Source organism: Barbus barbus (assembly GCF_936440315.1).
Source record: "Barbus barbus genome assembly, chromosome: 30".
NCBI lineage: Eukaryota > Metazoa > Chordata > Actinopteri > Cypriniformes > Cyprinidae > Barbus > Barbus barbus.
The window spans coordinates 18,235,478-18,261,955 of NC_136758.1; the positions used below are offsets into that span (position 1 = coordinate 18,235,478).

Here is a 26,478-nt window from a genome sequence, read left to right on the forward strand (position 1 = left end):
GTCTGTTGTGTTTGCAAGATTATGAAGATCATTGGGGGAAACAAGCATTATGTCTTTTTAAACATTTATTTTCTATTGCGGTCACACACACATTACCTTCAGAGCTCTAAAGCTGATGTAAAACCTAACCACCAGACCAAACACTGGATATAAAACCATCAACTCAACCTCCTAGTTGATATAGTTTAAACACAAACAAGACACACCAGTCTGAAGGCACACACTGACATTGGCACATACACTAATTTCTGATAAAACAATTTGAAAATAAATGTCATAATACTCTTAACCCTTACTGAGTAAACGAGTTAAAAAACAACATCGAGGTTAAACGACACTGCTGCAACTCAAACACTGGCAGCACATTTACCAATCTGATTAGAGTTTGCGTTTAAAAATCAGAGCTTGTTTTAGATCATTGTGTTACTGGCGAATTTTGACTGCTGACTCACGCGCATTTGTTCTGTCCACAACTGCAGTTGTTATGATAGGAGATTGGGAGCAGGGCACCGTTCCTCACATCTAACACAGACATCCTCCAGTTGTGCAGATACTTAAAGCTGAGCTAACAAGATTTTTCTCAAAGGCTAGTTCTGGTCGCAACTGATTGCAGCTCCAGAGGAAAACATCTATGACTTTATTTTCCTGGATGTATCCTGCAATAAAATGGATGTTTCCCTCAGTACAACAATGCCAAGCAAATAAAAGAGAATCAAGCTATATTGACGATTTATTTCTAAACTGCTTTACCTGTACTAGTCGGATAATTTAACTCCAAAACCAATTATTTCAGCTCATATGAAAATGCCTGATATAATCTACTTGATAAACAAAAGAAGGGAATTATACATGTTTTTAATATTAGATTAAGCTGTCATTTAGCATATGAAGAATATGGTCCATGGTACAATAAGACTGAATTCTGTTTCTCAAAAACACATTTACAGCTACTTACCATTAAATGGCGTTTGCAGCAGGTTGTCTGATTTTAAGGCATAGAATGCATCTTTATTTAATAATAATATAAATAAATATTCAGACCTGCACAGACCTCTGACTTGATAATTAAGCTCATTGCCTAAATAAATATTTATAGTCTTGATAAAACCCCAGTAATTTCATATATGGCTTTAAGATTTAAGGAGTTCAATTTAAGGCCATGTTTCATTTCACAGCCAGTTCAGTTCTTAAAAAGAAGATCAAGATAACACGAAAAGTGAAAAATGGGAAAGAGCAGTATTGAGGCATTCTTTAACAAATGAACGTATTAGCATTCCAGCACATTCAAAGGACTTACTAAAATATATCAATATAAATCTATATATACTATATACACTTTAAAAGCAAAATATAATCTAAAGTATCTGGATGTTTTACAGCAATAATTTACTTTAAACTGAAACAGTTTGTCACCATATGTAATCAAAATTTAGCTGTGGCTCATCTTTAAAAGTACAGTACATCATTTTTAGCGGACATCACGCAAGTCACACAAACAGAACGTGACAGGAGGAACTGCTGACCTTCTGCTTGATTATCTTTTGCTTTTTCAAAAATCTCCTCTCAAAAGCCTAAATGAAAACAACAGCAATGGAATCATATAATGTACCAGATTTGAAGAAATCTATCCCAAACGTGAAAATTCAAGTTTTAATTGACCTAAAATGTTCTTAAGCTGTTCTCTATAATATATGATGTAGTTTGAACTGATTATGATATGTATAGCAACATTTTAAGGCCCATTTCAAGGTGAGTTCTGACTCGAATACACTGACATTTACACCTATGAAAAGACTTTAACAGGACCAATATATACGTATATATGAAGACCATACTTTCCTACCACCACAGACAAACAATAAGTATCCAGTACATATCTGTCCATTAAGTCATACTGAATGAATCTGATCAACTACCCTGTCTGACTTTCGAATGAGAAAAATTAATATTGTCATGCTGAAGAAAATTGTAGTTAATGTTTTCCTTTTATCCTCACTCAATTCCCGCATTTTGAATCACACACAAATGTTATCCATATCGATAAGGCTGTTGGTTAGATATTTCACCTCTCCCACATTGAGAACAAACAGCAATGAAAACAACTTTGGTTTGCTTCAGAAGAACATGACCATCACAACCACAGGACAGTGTGGGACATGGGACATTCTCACCAATTAGCATTGTGGTTTTCTTTAAAGTCTGTTGTTTTCCTCTTTCATACAACAAAATAGATACTCTGGGTGACATACTTGGCCGAGGGCTTTGATGAGGCTTATTCAGGGCTCTCGGGATCAAAATCGTCACCCATTTGGTAGCTGGAGCCCTGGGTGGAGTAGGAACGGGTCTTCATTGAGCAGTTAGAGTCCATCAGAATGGCCTGAGAAAGACACAGAGATAAGAAACCATCACTGGTGTACAGGACACCTTACATTTATCTAGAATGATCTTATGCCACATACAAACCACATCAAAGCAAATATACTGTGCGTTTACATAAGACTTAGCATTTATGTATTTACACAACAATTATGTATGCAGGAAACAATTCATTACACGCTCCGATGTTGATTATCAATTTGTTTATGCAAAAGATTGACATGAAAGAGCAGCAGTGTACAGACGGAAAGGAAGAAAACTTTTGGAACATCATTCTGGAATCACAAAATCACGTCTGTCTCATTTATATAATGTGAAATTTTGGCAATTTTTAATCTCCAATGCTACTGATCCTCTGTAGACGTGCAGTTATGAAAGACCAGCAGTGACAAACAACAACATCATTAAGGAATCAATGATCAATTTATTAAATTAAACAAAATACAAATTAATAACCTGTTAAACTGACAAATAAATAGATGCACTTATAAATAAAAAATAAATAAAAAATATTATTTATTTATAAAATAAATGAAATGAAATTATTATATTTATAAAATTAATAATTATATTTATAAAACAAATTAATAAATCACTTTTCAAATTTAAAAAAATAAATTCTGAATAAAATAAATAAATGATACCTCATTTAAATTTATGTTTAGAATGTTAGCTATGTAGTAATTTATTCTGGAATCTATTCTAGTCTATTTATTTGTCAGTTTGAAATTATTTGTCAATCTGTGTTTTTTATTGTTAGTTTATTTATTTTTATTAAATACTTTAAAGATTTCTTCATTTAATTTGGTTAATTTTGAAGGTAGGGCTCTGTGTAAATCTGGTTGGCTACTGCTATTGACAGAAACTTTAATTTCAGAAAAGGACAAATAAGAGGTCTAAATTGCATAACCTCACTGTCTTTATTAGCGATGCGATTTCACACCCAATGGAAGCATATGTGACGTCATCAATTGTGGGCGGAGCTTATCTCATTGGCAATGCACCTCTGCTAGTTAGAGATGGTGGGTTTATTGCACTGTGATTGAATGAGGCTTTGATAAAGACGTACAGATCTGGCTTGTGTGCGTGTGCATGTTAGTGCTCTTCAGGAAGAGTGTAGTGCTCCTCTTGAGAAAGAAAGCCTGTGATGCTTGGCTTTGATCACGCAGCATTTGAGGGCAAATGCACAAGTCTGTTCAGATCAACATCACTCTTTGATCTTAGCTTAAGGGCATCCTGCGCAGTTTTTATTTGTAGCTATTAGGTAACAATTTTCTATTGCAGTCATATTCTATCATGTCAGTTACTTGAAGTTAGAGATGAAATCAAAATGAAAGCGAAATGAGTGAATGGCAGGTGGAGAGTGAACATATGGTCATTATTGGAATAATAATAATGATAATAATGAAGAGAGTATGGATACGAGTCAGGATACATCCGTCTTCCATCTTGCAGCGAAGTGCAATTGTATAAAATCAAGTCCCTATAGTTCTTCGAATTTAATATCCAGTTTCACATGGAAATGGTCACACTTTAGTAAAACAGATTTCAAATGAAAATTACTTGGAATTGTAAATATATGCATATGAGCTATAACACTGCATTAACATTTGTGTTTGAGAGTGAGTAGACTAGAATGAATGTAACATATGTTGAATTGATGAATGGCATGTTGTGGGGTCTGACCATCTTTTCCTCGTTGGCAGGAGGATTTCGCAGAAAGAAACAGAGAGGAGCAAACAGGATGTCTACCACACCAATGATGGTCATGAGCCAGGGGAAGCCGATGCTCCGCGCGATCGCCCCGCCTGCTGATGGACCTACACAACACACATGAGTGTTAAATGCTGATTACACTTTCCTCTAAAAAAACCTTCAAGTAGAAATTCAAATTAATTCATGAAAATGAATAACATAATTTGAAAACTTACCAAATGCGAAGCCCATGCAGAAGGCAACATCAGCAATGGCGTACACACTCCCATACACAGACACGTGCCTCAGATCTACTAGGTAACCCATGATAGGCATCATGGAGGAGTCCACCATACCTGAAGACCACAAAATATGGACTGTTTCATAAAGTGGGTCTGATGCCATTAGTGAAAATACTTCTATTTTCTGAATATAAAAAATTTTCATTACAAATTATATAGTTTTATCAGCACAACAAAGCTCACCTATTGCAAATCCAACTCCAAAGTTTGGCACAATGAGTCCGTATATGTCTTTTGCAAGAGGCACCTGTTGGACAATTAGAAGCGCTCGATAAAGGAAGCTGGTGGATATATATCTTATGAATTATTACATTATAAGTGAAAACACCAAATACAGTGAAACATTCTGTAGAACAGAACACTGATTTGTGCCTTTCCATAACCTTTTTAAGCCTGATGTTTTTTCCATATGAATAATTCCAAATGTGTACTTGACTCTCATCTGAACTTGTTTTCCAGTCTAATCTGATAAGCATCTATAAGAGAACAGACTGTCTTCCTGCTAAGCAGGATATGTCTAGGGCAAAGAGAGTCAGACCTCTTTTTTAAAATAAACTTTCTTTCCAGTCCTCAACTGTGCTAGTGGGCAACAAAACATCTTAGGCCACTCTGAGTCACAACAGTATTGAAATGACAGAAAGATTAGGTGTTGAAATATTCACAGGTGTGGCGTGTTCTTTGAGAGAAGGGACAACTTACGCAGAGAATGCTGATTCCAACCAGAAGCATCCCTATAAGCGAGCACAGCCATCTACACAGAGGGAGAGAGAGAAAAAATTGAAGATGAGGCCAACAAATGTCTGCTGTTCTGAACCAGAGGTTGCTGGGGACTAAGACATTCAGTAATAAACCTAGGTCACAAAGCTCAAACAACAGCACCAGTCCTAATAGAGATGCATAAAATTTGTAAAATGTCACAGTGCAAATCTACAGGCCCTGCTGAGTTTTTCCACTGACAATTCAAATGCTTTGCCAGACATGCCAGTCTTTTCTTAGAAACATCTCCAGGCATTTTTAAGAGAATGTCATATGTGACATGGATATGCAAACAAACATACATCCAGGGCCCAAAATTAACACTCAAAGTTTGGCCTGTAACTGTGCCATAATTCATAGTCTACAAGTTAAATTGTATAAAATGTTAGTTTGACCCTATTTGGCTCATGGAGGTGACAAGTATAAATAAAAAATGATATACACTAACATTCAAAAGTTTGAGGTCAGTAAGATTTTATTTTTGAATTACTTTTATCTTTTATTCAGCAAGAATGCATTAAATCGATAGTATCAAATGTGATAGTAAAGGCATTTTATAATGTGACAGTAGATTTCTATTTTACATAAATGCTGTTCTTCTGAACTTTCTATTCAAAGAATCCTGGGAAGAAATATCAGGTCTCCACCAAAATATTAAGCAGGAAAACTAGGTTTTTCAGCATTAATAAAAATGTGACCCTGGACCGCAAAACCAGTCATAAGGGTCAATTTTTCTAAATAATAAATTATATTTAATGTTAATGAAAAAATATTGTACAAAATATTTATAGCCAATAATATTCTCAATCCAGTTGACATTGGCAGGTGTGACTGGTAATTTTGGACCCTGCAGACAGGGCCGCATTATCTAATGGGCAACACCCAGGGCCCCAAATGCTAGGGGGCCCCCCCGAGTCAATTCTCTTTTGCATTTTATACAGGGTTGCCAACCGTTCCATATAATACGGATTCGTCCCGTATTTAAGGCATCAGTTTGTCCCATATTTGCAGTCATACAACGTATGACCACCTAGACCAAACAAATAAATTCTTATTTTTCCAAATCATTGTTTGATTTGCGAACGTAGCCGCTCAAGGACGGCTTTAACCCCATGCGGAATCCTCTGCCGCCTATCGCTCCCGCTTCACAGCAAGTGGGACTCGTGTTTTGATTTCTGCAAATTATTTTGGTCGAATGCAAAGACGTGATTATTGATCGCAAGCATGTAACATCCAGCTAGAAAACATATATCTAGGCTACCTTTTTACTATCTGCAATAGTTGGACCGAGGCTATGGAATACCTTTATCTGTGAAAGCTTCAAATTCTGTCTATGACTAAATTAGCCCAGGGCCCTGCAAAGGCTTAACGCGGCACTGCCTGCAGACATAACATATTCTAAAAATGGGAAACATGTATATGCCTCTTATAAGAGCTTATAGTTCATTAAAAGTAGTGAGTATAGTTTATAGTATAGCTTAAACAAACAAATAAACAGCATGCTGCTGAGACTGATTTTTAAAAACACAATTACAAAACCTGGCGACAGAAACTCATTTAGAGCCGTTTCAAAATAGAGGAAGCTGATAGCAAAGCGGAGGAAGATAAGGCAAGAGAAGTAGGGGAAAAAAACACATTCATTTCCCTCTCCTACCTCCCCATTTTGTGAGCCAAAACGGCAAAGATGTTGGTCCCTATTAGATATGAGATGCTGGCTGGCACGAATGCAACCCCTAAAAGGAGAGAGGAGAGAGGGGGGGGGGGGGGGGGGGGGGGGGCTCAGATAAGACGACACAATATCAGTTTGATCTCAAAGCTACTGTTCGTCTCACAGACGCTGTTATGAAGCTGCTTCTCTCATTCTCCTGCTCCTTCTCTTTCATTAGCTCTCTTGCTTTCCTTTGCCTGCCAATGACACCTCAATATCCTGCCAGACCAAAGACACTCCCTTTCCTGCCCTCACTCTCCCTGTTTCTCTGCTTTCCTTTCTCTCTCTTTTCTTTATTATCTGTCAAAGCTTTGTAAACAGCAGGAAAACCATGGAGAAACCCAGAAGAAATTAACTGTTTCAATTGTATTTTACAATCTGGAGTGTTTTACACAATTCTGTAAGTATGTGGAAATTAATTTTAAACTATTTTACTACTAAATTTACAAAAAAATTTAAAAAGACAAAAAAGTAATTTCCTCCTAAAATGAGCTTTAAATTTAATTCTCATTATAATAAAAGAAATTCATTCTCGTTACTACAATGCAAAAAAAAGTCTCATTCTCATTATTACAATAACGAAAATCATTTTATAGTAATTAAAATCTGCAATTACGTTCAGTAAAACAAATACTAATATGATGTTTACTTAAAATTGTACTTTACAAACATATTTTACAATTTAAATTATATTACATTACAGCAGTTTCAGAATGAGCTTCATAAGGGAACTTCAGGGGGTTGTGAGTTGATGAAAAGCTAATAATAAATTAATTAACAAAAAAGATACAAATTGAAATAAATAAATAATACTATTCAAATAAATAATATATTTTATTTAAAATACATTTTAAAATATACATTTTTTCTTCATGCAATATATTTTTTCTTTTAATTTTGCTGTAAAATACAACCTGGCCATTTGTATTGATATTTACTTGACCTTTTACTTATATTCACTGTCTTTTGCTTGTGTCCCTAATGTAACATTAAATTACTAAGAAATAAAACATACTTATTTGCTGTTTCTTTCACTTTGTCCATGATTGTTATTTGTAATTGTCCATAAGAAATTCATTGTAATTTATGCCCTTTTTCTATCTTGCCCACAGTAACCATCTCTCTGGAAAGATGGGAATTAAAGCAATGTGTAAGTGTGGACATTAACAAGAAGCACATTCTCCAACCTAGCTGCCATTTCCTGGAACACATAGTCTCCATCATCCAGATGGGCAGAGCTGGCTCCAGCATAGCAATGGCCATGTTAGCAAAACAAATGGAACCTGAAAAATAAAATGAGGAGGGTAAGTGGATTCATTCACTGAAGAATTCTGTCTTTCTGTCCATCTCTCCCCCTCCTTCAACGCCTATTCTTTCCCTTTCTCAGATATAATAAACAGCATCATTTTGCCCCTGCACTCAGGCCACTGTAATTGGAGAGGAGGGGAGGCAGAGACAAACACAGATGTGTTTCTTGACCACTTCACTCTCTCTCTCTCTTTCTCACATATACACACACTTGACACTTTCTTATCTTCTCTCACAGAAAGATGACCCTCTTAAATGTGACACACCCCCAAAGCACAACTAATGCCACACATAATTGACTAAAACATTGTTTTCTTTCTTTACATGTATTTGAAAAAAACACAATTCTGCATAAAAAACATTCACCTTTTTAAAAAAAGGTTTGATAAAACAGTAGGAATGAACAGTTAATTTGTGTTTACTGATCTGACCTGCTGCGATGAGGATGTATGGATCCTTCATGAGGGTAATTAGTGAAGTTCCTTTTTGGCTCTGGGAAAAATTAAAACATGAGTCCATTAATATCAAGTTTTTTTTTAATTGCAAACAATTTATCCTAAACATCAGTGTTACAGTGGAAAAACAACAGCAATGAGGCCGTTGCCAGTCAAAAACGTATCGTACTGTGGACGTGGTCTTGTGTCACAGGAAACAAATCCTGAATACCATAGTTATCCATTTATTCCTATGGGGAAATTTAAAAGAAATTTTCTATAGATTTGTGCTGTATCTGAGGTGAATACCACAACTTTCTGGAATGTTTTTATTAATTAAAGCCAAACTTTACATGTTTTCTTTATTTATGAGGATATAATAAGACATTATTTATTTGATATGGGATTTGATCACATTCCATTAACAATCATGGCCTCAATCAGGTCAGGCGAGTTTTTCTAAAGGGATGTACGTCAGGGTATATAATTCTATTTGAGAAATCTTCACCACAGCGGTTCCCATGGAGATGGGCTCCTTGAGAGTCACACAAGACAATATATATAATGCCCCGTACGCAGTCTGTTCCCTTTATGACACATCTAAGCGATCAGTGAAAAGAAGTGCCTGCATTGACACTTTTTTTTTTTTGGAGCAGTCACCAGGCAATGACTAACAATTACCTCCCTCATTAAATCAGCACTGCTTTGCTCCCCTTCACTGCACATACTGCTCCTCTGCGGACATATCATCCCACTCAAAACACCCTGTCACATTCAGTGGTACTGCCCTAACCAGGTTAATTAATTCTGCGAATGGTCTCATTGAAGATCACTGTTACGTGTATGTGTCTTCTCAGTTTCCTGTTTGCCCTTATTTGGTTTTGTTCCGGTTCTTCTCATTAGTTAATTTGCCTAATCATCATTTAGTTCACCTGTGTTTATTAATCATCTCATTTACTCCTTTGTTTCCATTTCTTTATAAACATTCAGTTTCATTGTGGTCTTTGTCCAGTCTTAAAGTAACTTTCTGTTATTTGGAAACGTTGTCTTGCTCCTTACTCTTTATTATTAAATATATTTTTATCATATCCTCGCCTCTCGTGTTTGCCTTAAGAGGAGTGATGTTACAATCATGACCCCCAAATAATTAGTTGTCACTCGCTGCTATTCTTTCCCATAATCCTGTTGGATATTGACACTCAAGGGGGCTTCTGAATGAAAGATCTGTCTGAGTATAACTACGACCTGATGTCCAAGCATTATTGATTTGATTGATTACTATGTTGAGATGACAGGTCCATCACCTTCTGGCCTCAACTGTGGTATAATGACAAAAGTAACTGACCTTTTGTCACTCTGATCTGTTGAAAATATAATCTTTATGTCACATAATTGTACAAGTATTAGCTTTTCTTAGTCAGTCTATATTAAATCTTAGCTGGCAGAAAGTGCAGAAGGACATTTGTCCCTAAATTTTTATTGCTGCCTTAAAATGTTATTTTACTTTTTCACATCACTAACTGAAAATTTACAAAAATAAAGGTTCCAAAAGAATTTCCGTGCAGTTATGCCATAGTATAACCATTTTGTGAACAGTTCTTAAAAGACAATTTTTTTCTTTCCTTTTTTTATTTTATTTTGTACAATAAAAAGATTCTGTGGATGTTAAAGATTCTTCATTGAACCATAAATTCCAATAAAGAACTTTTATTTTTAAGAGTGCAGCAACATTTCCCATTAGATTTCTTTTAAAGCTTATTTATTGCTGGAAAATAGTTGGTGAATTGCTTCATTCCTCCTATAAGATGACAAAATCTCATGGATAACCCAAACATAGATTTACACTACATAAATACACACACTTGGGGTCTCTGTAGTAACTGATACCCATCAACCCCATTGATCAAAGTCAGACATGCTTTGATTGGATCAGCCACTCCACTGTACATTTCCTATTACTGTGACGCGAACCAAAGCACTATTCCAAATACACTGTCCCTCTACACACATCAAACATGCACTACAATCTACGAATACATACACTGTAATCCATATAAACCAGTGTGAGACCCAAACTCCCCTTGCAAATCGTTCTAGTCCTGTTACTGATAAGACTTGACCAATCATAGTAAGAAACACACATCATCCCTAAAGCTGCTTCTCCCAGTTTTTGCCCACAAGAGGAATACCAAGTAAAGATTCAATGTAATGTGAAGCTAGAAGTTACATTTCCCATTAAGGTACAATTACATAATTACAAATATGAGCAAAGCAATTACAAAAATGAGCCCAAATCATGATTAATAGACTGTGCAAATCTTTTGCTAGGTCATGGTAAGCCTCTTGCTCAGGATATTATACCAAATAATTGTAATTTTAAATCCCAAATATCAGTGGAGCTATAAAACCCAAGTATTTACACCAAAACACACATTCTTTGTCAAAATGTTCACACAAAGCCTTTCAAATGCAGAGCTTGCCCTTTAGGTAAGCATTTACCTAATGCTATACATCACAACTAACCCCCCCCAAAAAATTATTCTTATCAGATCAGGAAAGAAGGTACTGTACTCACCTCTGGTTCGACCTTCGAAGGCTGAAGCACAAATAGCTGCAAAGCTGCTCATGACAATAAGAAAAATACATCAGATATGAAGCCAATCTTGTTCAGCATCAGAATTTTTTTTTGTCACCAGTATTCAATTCCACACTTGTATCACAATAACATGAAGCTTTGCTACTGAATCTGTCATTCCCATTGTTTTGATTGGAAAAATGTTGGCAAGCTTAAAAAAACAGATATTAATGATCTCACCTCCATCAAGCACCGCCAGCACTGCCAGGATAAGGAAAGGAGCCGTCTTACCAACAAACTCATACATGACACTGCCAAATGGAGGGCCAACTGCACAAAACACACACACACATATATACAGTATACTGCATACTACTCACAGACTTAATGCAAGCACTGCACCTCAAAGTATCTTCACTTTGAAAACTCTTGACGTTGACAATATGCTTTGAATCAACACAGGCCACAAATCCAATACTAATTGTCCTGCAGAGCATTCACATAACCAAAGTTACCAAACCACAGTAAAATAATAAATTGTGCTGCAACAACAAACCCCTTTCAATTCTCAAACCATCCAGATAGTTTTATAGGTTTTGACTGAAATTATTGTGCTCCATTTTTCAGCTGCACTCCACTTGATTAACAAGTACAGTATTTGTGCACTTTAATGATGACAGCAAAATGTAATCACTTAGGACACACAAGACAGCTCTTATCCGGTGGATCATTTTTTTTTAAATATACGTTATAATGGACTATCAAGGATTAAACATTTTACATTTAGTCATTTGGCAGACGCTTTTATCCAAAGCGATTTACAATTGGGGAATACAAAAAGCGATTAATCTTGAAGAGGCAATCAGACAGAGGAAGTGCTCGTAACACCAAGTCTCAGTCATTGTTCAAATAAGTACAAGCTAGTAAGCGGAGAGAAAGATAGAGGGAAAGGGTTTTTTCTGCAAGAGTGGTTAAAGCAACAGTGGTTAAAGCATGACGTCATTAACGGGAAGCACTAAGTTCAGGCCCCACTCAGGGCATTTCTTCTGACCACTACTCTTGGGCTTTAAACATGGCACTTAAAGTTACCTCCCAATCTTAAACTCCAAGGCACTTAATTCATAACCACCCAACTTAACGTTTCTCTCTTTGCTTGGTATGCGTTTCAAGGGGTAAGATTAGAGTTAGGATTCAAGATCTCCAATGTACCTGTGCAAACCAAGTTTTGCCGATCAAAATATTAAAAGAAATCCTAAACATACAGTACACACCCAAAACTCCCATGGCTAGTCCTCCTAGGGCAATTCCTATAGCATTTCCTCTTTCCTCATCATCTGTGTAAACACTCGCCAGCATCCCCATACCTGCAGAACGACACACAGAATTTACAGAGGTTAAAGGTTTTTTTTCTTGTCTGTTATATTAGTATGTCTGCTTATATTAGTATTTTGTGCAATAAAATTGATTTCTTTAGCTTTTTTAGCATTCATCAGTGTGACATCATAAAAAAGTATTTGTATGTGCTTTTTGGGGTGTACATTTAATTCTGTGTTCAAGCTCTTTCAAAAGATTGAGGCAAATATGATTCCTCACAATATTAGCCTTTTAAATTCTAGCAGTAAACCCAAAAATAAACTAGTTTTGTAATCTAGATCCAAAGCAGTAGACATATTTGAATGGGAACAGGGTACATTTTACACAAGCACCCAAACACCATTAACATTAACAGTGGCTTTATGCATGCAGAGTTCTGAGAACATCAAAGTCAAATGTGTTTTAGCGCACTCAGGTTTACAAATTGTGCACTAAATAACCATTACATTGCAGCTTTTGACAGCATCCTTTTGTATTCTAATGTAAGCACAAGGTTACATATTCTAAGGTTGCACAAGATCTGTTACCCGCCACAGAAGAACAGGAAGAGCCGACACCTTGTAGAGATCTGGCCAAAAACAGCAACGTATAGCTCGATGAAAACGCAAACACTTCACACAGAGTAAAACGCAGACAGGAGAAAAAGAAAAAGTAGACATATTTATCATAGAAATACACACAGCAGATAGTTTGTGGCTAAATCTTACATTGTATAGTGCATCTTCTCCACCCCTTTTCATAAAGACACTTGTTAATCTTTAAAAAAAGGGTTAGAAAATATGCTTAATGTACTCACTTAGGGTTGACACAAACATGATGCAGAAACCAGCAAACATCGGGATCTGGTATCCTATTCTGAAATTATAAATATGGAACTTCTTGAACCTCTTGCACCAACATTTTCCATTTGACCACAAACATTAAACTTGCAGTGCTGGCATCACTCAGAAGTAAAATCAAGATGTCATTTTACTATAATAATCATAAGATCATATAAATAATGTGTTTTTGTTTAGTTTTTCTTTTGCTTCACGGCTTGTGAGTTACTCTTAGTGCATTACTAACGGTGATGCGCACTGCTAAAAAATGTTATAACTGACTGATCCCAAGATTTTGCCATGCATAGTGAGATCCGTTCTATGCAGTGGTGCTGAATTAAAGTGGACTGGCCAATACTCAGCAGATAGTGGGGTGAAGGCACATGCACGAGTGATCACACTACTGCTGATCACTCAACAAACAGAGACAGAAAGAGAATTGCACTGCAATGTTCACCTTACTTACACTCCATTTACACTCACTGCATGCACAAACATATCATGCTCTTTTTGAGAGAAATGCTAGTTGCTGTACTTTCAAAGATAAACGTGTGATTTGTCTTAACCCACCTGTTGGTTAGGGGCCCTATGAAGGGGTTAGTAATTAACTGTACTGTTGCTTTAGATGCAAACAACAGACCCACTTTCACATTCTCATTCAGAAGCTGGTCATTTGCTTTGGGGCAGTCAGACTTATTTTGAGGGGGCATCACAGAAGTAGGGGCCAAGGTCATTGAGCTAGCCGTGCTCATCTGTAGGCTGAAGCCGGTCAGGCGTGTTGTGTTATCGTACAGAGACACAATGCTCTGAAAGGTGCCAGATGGGGACAGAGGGGACATGGAGTGATTCCGAACCGACTGAGCAGCCTCGTCGTCCACTGTGTACAGGTAGCTTGGAATAATAGGCACTACAGAGAGGAAAGAGAACAGATAATAACCATGAGACAGTGATTGATATCATTAATATGTTTATACATGGTCTTAAACTATATCCTACATTACTTGAGGTCTGACAGTGAGCAAGCTTTGTTCTACTCTTAAAACATAGCCTAGATAATATTCAGGAAATCACAAATCAGTTTTAGAATCAATGTTTACCAATCATTTTCCAGAAAAACTCAAGTTCAAAGATTTACCTAGCTGTGTAACACCACATTTGACCTTTCATGTGAACAATTGGGTTTGACATTATCATGCGTAAATAACCCACAGGGACACAGTGTGCGATAACGCTCAAAAGCCTCTTCATTCAACACTTGAGCCAAAGAATGACAGGTTCATTTTCCGCCTGGTTCCATCTGTATGTACTCACAGGCCATATTCATCGTGTGTATTATTTCCAGCTTAATTGCCGTGCCCGTTTCTTGGCTCGCGGACGTGAGAACAAACAGACAATTTAGTGCGCGCGCGTCACTGTCACACTATGAGAGCAAGCGCGCGCGGTCGGAGCTCTGGCAGCGTTTGAGGACATGATACTTTAATTCAGATCAACTGCAGCCACTGGAGCAGCCGACAATTTCGAGTTTACACGGGGAAACAGTCGTTTAGGATAGTTATAGGTATTTTATTCAGGCCTATATCCTAGGCATATTAATCAGATTTATCATTTTACTTTTAATGCAAGTTTTTTTTCTCGAACAAATTAAGTATTTGAAATCATTTAAATCAAACAATTAATTTAAATTAGTACTGCAAACCCGCTTTAAAATCAATTACTGAATAAATAAATAATTATAACCTATATGCAAAAACATTTTTTCCAATGCTAATTTCGTTTATTTAAGAAGACCCACCCTATAATTATAACATTTGTATACTCTTCGCGAAGGTTTGAGTTTTGTTTGAATTCACATTGTAATAATGCAAACATAATGCAAAATATGAAATATTAAGTTTTGTGAATATTACAAATATATTATGAAAGCATATTAGCTATGTGATAATATAAGCTGTTATCATTAAATGCAGCACGTTTATAAGGCGTGTTTGCATGAACAGTTTATCATTGAACGCTGAGGGATATCAAATATGCCTACACATGTAACAGGTGTGAACAACAGTAGCACTTACCGACCACCGTCAACAGCATGTTGTCCAACAGCAAAGCAATGAAAACGATCAACAGAATCAGCCTCCGAGACTGTCTTTCTTCTCTTAGCCATGTTAATAAACTAAAATCTCTAAGAGCATCAAATAGTCCCATTTTAATAAAATCCAAATCCAAAAAATCCAAGAGCGAGTGAAAAAGATCCTGCAACAGAAAAAAAAAGACTGCAAAAAAACATCAGTGGCATCAAAACATTATAAGATATGTTTAAGAGAAACTTGAGTGGATGATTACTAATATGAGAGAAATATGTCAAATATTAAAGTAAATTGACACTTTTATACAATTATAAATATATGCACCGAAGCTCTCTGAAAATAATAAACTGTCAACAATTGTGATTTTTCTCTTTCGTATGCTAAGTCTAAATATTTGCAATGAATAATACACCAAGTATGATTTTAATTCTTACCTTATAAGGACATTTGCATTGAGCTTAGCTGTCAGATCCCGGGTGAAAGGCACGCTGGATGCGGAGCGTTTTAGTTGTGTGACTGCTGTTTGACGTCACATAGTGAACTCAAACTGGGGGTGTGGGGGGGTTTGTGACACGGACGAATGAACCGTCACACAAAAATCAGATAGGCAGGAACACCTTATTTACTTCTTTTATTTTTAGGTATAAAGCTATCTAGCCACTACTTCATTTAATATCAAGTTTTAATTTAAGTTCTTTATAGGCTATTGTTTTAATTAAATAATAATTACTATGATGCAAGTCGTATGTATGCTTTAAGATTGTGTTGCTGTTGTTTTAGCCGACTTGACTAATGCTAAAAAGTTATTTGCTGAGGGAAAGTTACAATCAAAATTACTTGTTGAGATTAACTGCAGCACCAGCAACACTAATTTGACATCAGTATGATATCCAAGTGTTTCAGCGCGTTTTACTAGATGGGAGAAATAAGCAGAATTCTCTTCTTCAATAGTTTTACAACAGCGCCGTCTTGTGGTGCGAGAGGAAGTGTGCTACTATGAATTTGGTAGATGCTTCTTTAATGAAAATTCCATTGTATAATTTTGCATTTAAAAATGTTAGACGAACGTTAAACATTCCAGGAAAAAAAAAAAAACGTTCCATGAAAGTTGTATAAATCCTGAGTTTGTGCTAATGTTTTGAGAACATTATTAAATTGCACACGAGCGAACGTTCCATTAACATTAGTGGAGAAACGTTTGCTCATAACTTTGAGAGAACCCTGCCAAAATTATGATAATGTTGCCTGTTAGTGTTAAATCTTTGACTCACTCTAGCACCAGTTGAGAAAGAAAAGAAGAGACGTGGATAGATATTTTTGTAAGCATACAAACTCATCAAATGACACAGAATGATTCATTTATTCACTTAGTTTCAAAGTGCATAATATTACGTTTCACAGTCAAGATATTACCGGTGCTCAATCATATATTTACATACTAGCTTTTGTATAGAGAATAAATTAATTTTACATACACACGTATTTTCATAATATTAATTTCACTCAGAAAAGTAATAGCATTGATCAGAAAGTTGAATCATATTACACTCTTGGCATTGAATGAAAAACTAAAAACAATACTGGTTATATTATCAGATATATTATGAATACCCAGCTATACAGTACAAACTTCTTGCATGAACATGAACAAATGCCAAGAATAAATGGATTTAATAAGTGGCTTGCATTGCTAGTGCGTTTCTGACAAGCAACATATCTAAACAAAAATAAACAATTTCTCATGCATTTCCTTGCTTTTGGCTGAAATAGTTAACAGGAGTGTCAGCTTCATTTTGAGCCTCTTTCTCCTATACTTGTTCACTGCAGCAGGACTGTGGTTCATTTCCCTTCAACCCACTGTATATCAAACTGGCAGTGATACCCTCTAGATATTAAAACACATTACCATCTTGTGTTGAGAATGCTCGTGCTTTCCTGTAGTAATTTCATGTGCCATTAGCAAAGCCACAAAAATCAACTGCTTCTTTCTGCCTTCAGTTACTGTCTAGGTCTTTGTGTATTCCTACCTTGCCCATGCTAACAGACATTATGCACCGCCTGTAAAAGCTAACAATTTGCGATTGGCCGAGTTTGAAGGCCATACTCATAATGGCCATGCCTGTGATAATAAACAAAAAGGTAACCATGAAGTAATTTGGGTGTTGAGGCACAATGTCACCAAAGCCAATGGTGGTCAAGGTGATGAAGGTAAAATAAAAGGCATCAAAATGGTTCATCTGCTTCTCCCAGCATCTCAGAATTTGACTGCAGACCACCATATACGCAAATACCACCAGCAAGATGACCAGCAGAGGGACTTTAAAGCGGTCCATCTCCTGTCCGATGCCAATGAAAAACTTGGAGCTGGCTTTTGTGGTTGACATACGGTCAAGGTCTGGGCACGAGCAAGATTTTGTCAGAGCTGTTTTGAGCTTGAAGTTCTCCTTAATAATCATGCGGTCAAAGATCTCTTTGTTGTTACGTATCTGCAGGGAAGTGCGTCTGAGGGACGACTGGGTTTTTATCACCTGTTGAATGTTCCTTGTCTCGTGCATCACAACATCTTGGCTGAACATATAGGTGCCGTTGGTATCAGCACCTTCAACTTGTTTTGGAGATGATGCCTTTTCATGCCTGTGAATGCATGAGCGATGTAACTTCTGTTCTCTGAAGAACAGGCTGAGGCGAGTGTACGCTTTAGAAAGAAGAACAGCTAAGATATCTCCCACATCTGAAATGACTAGCAGCATGAGAGGGATGCCCACCATCGCATACAGAATACAAGCCACCTTGCCTTCATAAGTCACTGGATACATTCGTCCATAACCTGTTATACAAGAAAAACAGAGCAGAACTGAGAGTTAGAAATTCTATTTCTTACAGAATTTCCACTTTTTTTCACCTATTATGGGCAATCGTGGCCTAATGGATAGATAGTTGGACTTGTAACCACCGAGTCTCAGGTCTAGCAGGGATTGTAGGTGGGGGGAGTGAATGTCCAGCGCTCTCTCCACCCTCAATACCACGACTGAGGTGAGACCCTTGAGCAAGGCACCGAACCCCCAACTGCTCCCCGGGCGCAATGGCTGCCCACTGCTCCGGGTGTATGCTCACTACTGTGTGTACATGGGGATGGGTTAAATTCAGAGCACAAATTCTGAGTATGGGACACTATACTTGGCTACACACCACTTCCCTTTTTCCCCTTTTTTCCCTATTAGGCCAGCCAACCCTGTTCCTGACGATCGACTGTCCTGCAAAGTTTAGCTCCAACTCCTAATCAAACAGACCTGAAGCAACTAATTAAGGTTGATTAGATTGTTTGATTAGAGTTGGAGCTAAACTTTGCAGGACAGTCGATCGCCAGAAACGGGGTTGTGCACCCCTGTATTAGGCCAATGTGGCTAAGTACTGCCATCTGCTGGATATCGTTATCAGTGCATCAGTAATGCAATGCATAATAATAAAGCATAATTATAATGTATTACTTTATATAATGAGATGGCCTGAAACTGTCCTCATAATATGAGGCCATAAATTTATTTGAGATTTTAATAGGTTATTTCCATGGTCACATGGATGTTATATTTTATTTTATAAAGTACTTTCTCTCCAAAGTTCACCTGTTTTGCTGTCCCATTTTGTCCAAGCATCAAAGCCAAATTTTTCAACATTTCAAAGCAATCAAAAACATTAGGTTGTTCAACATCTGTAATTGCTTTGTCAGACAACAAATTGTTGCCACTGTTTGGGTAGGTAATAATATATTTGTATTTATTTATTTTTTATCAGAGCAAGTGTCAGAGAGTTTGATGTAAAAATAATACGATACAGAAGGAAAGTAAGAGAAAGAGAGATGAACTGATCTGAACTCATCAGCCTCTGTTGCCTCAAAAACCAATACTCATTAAAGTTAGCTGCAGAGATAATCAAAGATACGCCCTTCTTAGAGAACATAATGGACATCCACAACAATAGACTGCTGCATTTGGCACTTTTGCAATTTGCATAATGCTTTTCTGCACGAAGTTTAGAGTTTAGATTCAATAAACCAATAATATCTGAGCTGTGGTTAGCTGTGACTGACAAGTGGAGAGAGATTTTTTCCCCCCACATCCTCCACTGCTGTGAATGTAAAAGAATAAAGATATGCCACTGAATGCAGACAAAAGATGTGCTGCTTCCATGTGATTCTGTTTGGTAAATCATAATTTGATTACTATGCCTCTCTGAAGAGAGGCCCATTAATAGTTTACTGGAAATGGTTTTGCTCATTTGGGCAAGTGTGTAAATCAGTTAGTGCATAATTCCAGACTCTGCCCATCTGTATTGGAACACTGTCTGTATCTTGCTGGCAATTGCTTGAAAAGCATGATTGTCTTTGTCTGAAACTTGTATTTTTAAGCTACAGCCTATTCAGGCAGTGGGCAGGTCACCTGAGTTTGAGTCTTTTCTTGAATTTCCTATGCCTCACTGTTGTTTCCTGTTTCATCTACACTTTCCTATCTAAACATCTCAAACTGAATATGTTTTGATAAGTCTCACAAGTTTGAATAATTTTTTTACATGTTTAGTTTTTGAAGTTTTCTACATGAATTATTCTATTTTCAAATGTCTGCTCTGGGAGTAGGCCTACGTAAAAAAAAAATTGGTGAATGGATACGAAACGCAAAAAGGGCAGATTGTTTTACGGCAGAAACAATTGCACGTGTAAAGCTATACACTAATTATGACAGTCAATTCCTCTCACTTCACTGTATTGGGCACCAAAGTCGCAAAAATACACAAAACTACATACAGTTGCTGAAATTATTTTGATATTGACAATTTAAATCGTAATATTAATATTTGTGTTTACTAACTAAAAAAAACATAATAATGGGATTGCACGCTTTTGATAATATATTTCAATATATGCTTGTTTGGCAAGTGCATAACGGTAGAGGACCATAACCATATCATATTTTATCTCTCAGCTTAAACCTAGTTTTTGCCCATTGTATGAATAATGCAACACAATCAAAATCTAGAAGTCTTTTCAGTGTCTTAGGAGTCTTCCATAGGAGTATCATCCAGTTTATACTCACTGATATTAATGGATAGCCTATATGGAAACACATGATTTAATGAAAAAAAAGTCTAAATCTTAACATGCTGATGGTGACACCTGTTTTCTGTCTTATCATGGTAAGGCTGGTTACTGTGGGCAACAGTGCAATTGTGTCTGTGCACTGCAAGAGACTACAGCCAAAGGTCAGAGCTTCTCAAGCAAATAACAAACTCAATGGTGCACTGAATGCAACAACACTTTGAGACAGACATACTTAAAATATATTGGTTCAAATTAAAGCACAAGAAAACAGAAATCTTTACAAACTTTGTGAAGTGCCAGAAAAGCAAGACTACTCACCTACAGTAGTGAACAATGTACAGCAGAAGAAAAGTGAACCGTAGAAGCTCCAGTTCTGAACCTCCCTTTCATTATGGAATTTGGTCAAAATAATTTCTATTTTACTGAATAACGCTTCCTGTGTCGAGGCATCTAATTAATAAAATGAAACGGGGAAAACGCTAATTAAAACGTAAGCATAACAGAAATAGCCTACCTTATTTGAAAATACATAAATATTTACATTACTGTAGCTACTATACTGAATCACATAAAAAATAGAATGATTTAAATGCAGTGAAAGAACACAAAGCCTATAGGTTCAAATAAATGATAAGCTCAAGGTAAAACCTGTGTGATTGTGCACTGCCTCCAGCACTTTGCGCGCCACCGCACTGATGTTCTCCGGCTCACTGAATGGTTTCTTCTCAATGTGTTGAAAGATCTGCGCTCCTAAAACCGCATATAAAATGAGTGATAAAATGAGGAAAACATGCGGAAACAAACGCCAAAACAGTTTCGCGCATCTTCTTTTTGAGTCTGACTTTCGTCCCTCTTCTACCTCCACGGACATCTCTCAGTCATTCAGTGAAGCGCTAATGTCTGAGGAGATGAGACTGTCTTCTCATGGCAGTGCGGTTAAGAGCCGGATGAACACCACCCCGCTGCAGAAGCAATCTGCAGACCTAAATTGCCTGTTCAAATTAACATTTAATATCTTAAACAATGACCCCACTAGAGTCACAGCTGTACGCCCACAAAAATGTAGAAAGACTTCAGTATAATTTCACTTTGAACATAAGTTGCACATTGTTACTTTCGACCCCGTCGTAGTAAAAATACATAGAATTTTTGTGTTACTCTTGTTTTTATTAAATATACATGACTATGAGCTTGTTAATATGTAACTACAAACATATTTTGTCCTTTATTTTTGCAAAAAACATTAAATTACATTTTCATTTTAACATTGTACTGTACAAACGTGAATTGTTTAAAATACTTATTTATTCATATTTTTTTATTAAATGTATTTTTTAAAAACTTTTTTTAATAGATTGAACAATATGAAAATTAAATTAAATTAGCATAATATAAATTCTCAACATAATGTAACAGTAGGCCTATTCATGTTTCCATCCAGTTGTCCATCCATGCATAAATTCAACATGTGCATAAAAACATCTGGAAACACTGCAAATTCATAGGTGGAGGTGGAAAAGCTAAGGTATGTCTAAAACTTAAATATGACTAAGGTAAATGTGACATAGCAGCTGCCCTGAGACTGATGTTCCTGACAGATAGGCCTATGTCCAGAAACGCCCTCTCATGAACATCTGGCTGAATCAGACCTCTGTCTGTCTCTCTGACCCTCACTCTTTGCATATTCTATTGGTATAAAAGGACATAAACATGTTTTAATAAATGATGCAAGACACAGAAAGTCACAACATTAGCATGCAGCGGGACGAAAGAAACACGTGTTGTCACTGTAGGGGGGACATGTAACAAGTGTTTCTTTTGTCCCGACAGGAACTTCTGGCATTTAAAAACGATTTACTTTTATACTGAAAAACTGTGAGAAGGCAAACTTCAGGATGTGTTACAGCTCTAAATAACCTGTTTACTGATCATTACTGTGACACATGAAACGAGAAACAACACAATTTGAAAAAATTACAGCTTCCATAATTTACTTATTGTACTTGAAAACTGCTTTCTGGACCTAACCTCGGGAAACAATGACGAAATCACATGATATTTCTCAGCTTCAACAAGGGCTGCGTGCTGAATGTGCTGTCATAGCTTGGAAAGCAAATGTAGTCAGGGCTCTGAGAAAATCGCTTTGTTACTTTCGTCCCCGCTCTCCCCTACTTTATAGGCTAATATCGGTTCGTTTGCATGTATTAAATATAAATAGCTGTACAAAGTTTTATTCTATCTTGGTTAAAAGTTCTTATGTGAAGGAAAAGCAGCCAACAAATAGCCTACTCAACAACCCCGGGAACTCCTTTAAGATTGTTGGAAAACCATTCCAGCAGGTGGCTACCGCAAGAGTGAGAGAACACCAAAAGTTTCCTTGAAGAATCGAAAATATAAAACATATTCAGTGTTATTTAACAAGTTTTTGTTGACTAGGCTACATAATTCCATATGTGTTCTGCTATAATTTCAATGTCTTCAGTATTAACATACAGTGCTGAAAATAATAAAAATTAAGAAAACCCACTGAATGACAAGGTGTGTCCAAACTTTTGACTGGGACGGATGGATGGATGGATGGATAGAAAGATGATTGACTGATTTTTTTAAAGGCATAGGTATATCCAGATATCTAAAAATTGTATGAAACTTGCATATTCAAATATTAAAATGCTCATCACACATCAAAATTATTTTTTTTTACTGTGAGATGCTGGTTATTGATTTCAGTGCCTGTGCATTTTAGGTGTGGCCTTTTACTAGTATCTTCACATGTTTGAATTATTTATGACCATACTGACATGTACTTATCTAATACACCTGACTCTTATGCATCTTCAGTGTTTCAACCAGCAGGGTTATACAAAAACTGCAATGGATGTTAAAGATGCACTTGATGGGTCACTTATAGCTTATTAACTCGCAAGTGATGCACTTGAGGGGACCTTAAGTCTGACTGAAATCATTCAGCTTGCACTGTTAGACATTTCTGTCATTTCTGCAGTTATTTACTGTATATCACCCAGTGTAATACTGGAAATTCCCTTTACAATAAATAATAACTGTAATACCCTTTGCATCATGAGAATTTTCTGTGACGTCAAACCCCACATACAGAGACTTACTGTATTTTTAAAAATTGCTGTTGCTGTATCGGCCACTTTGGCGCCAGTGTTGCCAGTAAGTTACTGTAAAAACCCTTTGAAATGTCGAACAGTGTACTATAGCTAGACTGCATACACATATCATAACTATGTCAGCACATTTCCTCTCTCACTTTCACTTCACATCAAACTGAATCTTAAAACAGAAGCAGTGTGACTGCACTTCACAACCCATATAAAGAAAACCATTCTTTGTATATACCTGGCTTTGGAATGCTGTCAGAAGCTTTGACAGCTCCATTGTCTGGTTAATGTTCTAAATGAGTAAATATTTAAGCAGAAAGCCATAGTGTTGGCCACCCACAGATTCCAGATCAGCTACTGGGCAGATGCAGCTTCTTCATGGCCATTGTGGAAAATGATGTAATTTTGTTGGTCTGTAAGCAATCCCTTATAAACAATGGCATTCCTCAATCTGAGACTTGTGTTTGAGTGTTGCCCATCACGGGTGAACACACAGGGACATTCTACACATCCTCTAGCTCTTGCACGTTTGTTTATTTAATATCCTTTGCTAACTTCATTGCAAAAATCTGATTAATCCTCATGAGTCTGAGTTTGTATATCATTGGGCCATGTGGCATTGCTTTTAGTTGGGCAATAAATGAAAAAAGTCAAGTGTTTAACCAAACTGCCATTTCTTTCATTTGAACATCACAGCAATCTACATTTGCTGTTGACTTGAGAGATATGCTATTTTCACCAGCTGTCTGAATAGGTTAGATTGTTTAGATACTATTCAAAATATGTTTAGTATGAAACTTTAAATACCGTTTTGAATTAGTTTGCGTTTGGATGACACAAGTAAACATGAAGGTATAGAAGCCCAATTCTACCACATAAGAACGAAATGTAATTAAAATCATACTAATGATAAACATCATAATTCTGACATTAAAAAGTCAACATTATGTGATAAATGTAATAAAATACATAAATACATATGCATAAAAAAGAAAAAAAGGGAAAAAATTTAAGTTATAAATAAAACATTATTGGAGTATGTTTTACAAGAAAATACTATTTCAGTCTTTCGGGATTTCAAGATTTACTTGCCTTTTATTTGTGAAATTTACTAGCAAAGACTAGGTTAACAAGGTGAAAACCAAGTCAAAATGAGATAAAAAAAAAATCATAATTATGATATAAAAATTTAAAATTATGAGATAAAAATGTTACTTCATGAACATTACTACATTAAAAACTCAAAACTGACAATTTGTTTTTACAAATTCAAAGTTATCTTTTTATGTAATAAGTATATGGGATATGGTATATTAGAGGGCTAGGTTGCTCCAAATAAAATGGGGACAATACAAATTTACTTAAAGATAATATGGGCCACGTACATTTACTAAACAGGGCAAATTAGCGTTGAGTCACAAACAAAGCCATTGATAATCAGGTGAATGGAATCTGCTAACAACACAGGCACAACATTTTTAAGACATGCTTCTTTGGGGCAGTAGCGTAGCCAGAAACAGGACTCTGGGTGTGCATCAGAAAAACTGGGTGTGCCACATTTATTACCAGATTAATGTGCAAAAAAATCAGACTCTGCGTAACTACGTTACAGAACAGACTGGGCTGATATAGCCTACTCATGATCAGGCTAGCTACGTGCCCCTCCAGATTCTTCTTGTGCTCCTCGATCATCCACAGGATACTTATTTTTTTATGATTGCACACAATCTAAAAAAATCTAAACATTAAATTAGTTGCATATCAAGTTTTGGTTGCATTTTTCTTGCGCACCCCTACAACTCCCCTCACTAACAGAATTTCATGTGAAATGTTCTCGCCATATTACCGTCCTTTTAGATTCCGACTTGTAAGCATTCATGTCCTCGTCCTTTTATGAGCCATTTTCCAAAGCTTTCTCGCTCCTCAAGACAATCACATAACAGCTCTTTAACTGCACTATAGTTTCTAGTCAAACGCGCTCAAACCACGAGCCTACACACACGTCATAAATTCCTTTTAGTCCCATTTAGTACCATTTATGTTACAATGTATTTTAATAAGACTGAATTTGTATTTAACCTGATGATCACAGGTTTAATATTGTAAATTGCATGTTGCCTTTAGTAATACGTTTTTTTCAGATAGGCATTTACACACAAATTAAACGGTTTAAAAGTTTACATATAAGCTTGTTGCTTAAACGGTCCGATATGTTGTATTAAGAACTGTATTTAAAGAAAATAAAGGCAATTATCCTGTAAACATGTCGTCGTATGTAATATAGGCCTAAGTTTTGAGGATTTATTCGCCTATCTGTAAGCACGTGTTCATACGAAGTAAAAAAGCTAGTGTTTTTGTAAACAATCAAACAAGAAAGAAAGTTCCTTGTTTGATTGTAATTTCAATCTCTCCCATCAATTTTGCACCTAAAAGGGAAACTCCAGAAAATGACTGTCTACGCCTTTTCATTGCGTGTCTTAAGTAAATCCTGACCGTAGTTTTTATTGAAAAAAAGAGTTAGCGCAAGCTGTTGGTAAATCTGGCAGCAAAACAACAAACTGACAAACATGATAAAAAAAATATAAATATAAAGAATCATTAAATGTGTCTGACTACGGTTTACGTCATGAATATTTAAAAAAACACTATAGGGCCTACTTGCTATTGAGGAATAGTCAACATCCACTAGATATACTCTCAGGATGAGTGAAGCTATGACTAGAGCTAAAGTCACTGTCAGGCAGTAAGAGCTGATGAAGAACAGCAGTCATCTAATTGATTCTTGGAATACAGTAATGGAAAAAAAATTTATGGAAATTTAGACAATA

General features: G+C 36.3%; 2 protein-coding genes across 3 annotated transcripts; both read right to left on the reverse strand.

Moving 5' to 3' along the window:
- Positions 1-59: 59 nt before the first annotated feature.
- On the reverse strand, positions 60-15,968 carry slc18a2 (solute carrier family 18 member 2). Of its 2 annotated transcripts, none has more exons than XM_079386520.1 (16): positions 15,865-15,968; positions 15,416-15,596; positions 13,917-14,253; positions 13,325-13,383; positions 13,056-13,139; positions 12,426-12,518; positions 11,395-11,484; positions 11,155-11,198; positions 8,577-8,637; positions 8,025-8,120; positions 6,784-6,862; positions 5,073-5,124; positions 4,557-4,620; positions 4,308-4,427; positions 4,063-4,196; positions 60-2,377 (listed from the first exon to the last, which is right to left on the reverse strand). In XM_079386520.1, exons 2-16 carry the CDS (start codon positions 15,546-15,548, stop codon positions 2,273-2,275), a joined length of 1,551 nt encoding a protein of 516 aa, XP_079242646.1. In that variant the 5' UTR covers positions 15,549-15,596; positions 15,865-15,968; the 3' UTR covers positions 60-2,272. The 2 variants fall into 2 exon arrangements, with proteins under 2 accessions (XP_079242646.1, XP_079242645.1); XM_079386519.1 differs by having other exon boundaries at positions 66-2,377; positions 15,416-15,616; positions 15,865-15,944.
- Positions 15,969-16,772: 804 nt separating this feature from the next.
- On the reverse strand, positions 16,773-21,444 carry kcnk18 (potassium channel, subfamily K, member 18). The gene is made up of 3 exons (XM_079385350.1): positions 21,171-21,444; positions 20,841-20,972; positions 16,773-18,257 (listed from the first exon to the last, which is right to left on the reverse strand). Exons 1-3 carry the CDS (start codon positions 21,391-21,393, stop codon positions 17,425-17,427), a joined length of 1,188 nt encoding a protein of 395 aa, XP_079241476.1. The 5' UTR covers positions 21,394-21,444; the 3' UTR covers positions 16,773-17,424.
- Between the last annotated feature and the right edge of the window lie 5,034 nt (positions 21,445-26,478).

Excerpts from the sequence above, each read along its gene's own strand:
- slc18a2 (XM_079386520.1), bottom strand. The coding sequence starts at position 15,548 with ATGGGACTATTTGATGCTCTTAGAGATTTTAGTTTATTAACATGGCTA. Across the intron at positions 8,121-8,576 it reads ATACATCCTCATCGCAGCAG|GTTCCATTTGTTTTGCTAAC; the intron begins GTCAGATCAGTA and ends TTTATTTTTCAG. Across the intron at positions 4,428-4,556 it reads TGGAGTTGGATTTGCAATAG|GTATGGTGGACTCCTCCATG; the intron begins GTGAGCTTTGTT and ends TGTGGTCTTCAG.
- kcnk18 (XM_079385350.1), bottom strand. The coding sequence starts at position 21,393 with ATGTCCGTGGAGGTAGAAGAGGGACGAAAGTCAGACTCAAAAAGAAGA. Across the intron at positions 20,973-21,170 it reads GGCAGTGCACAATCACACAG|ATGCCTCGACACAGGAAGCG; the intron begins GTTTTACCTTGA and ends TTTATTAATTAG. Across the intron at positions 18,258-20,840 it reads TACATTGTTCACTACTGTAG|GTTATGGACGAATGTATCCA; the intron begins GTGAGTAGTCTT and ends CTTGTATAACAG.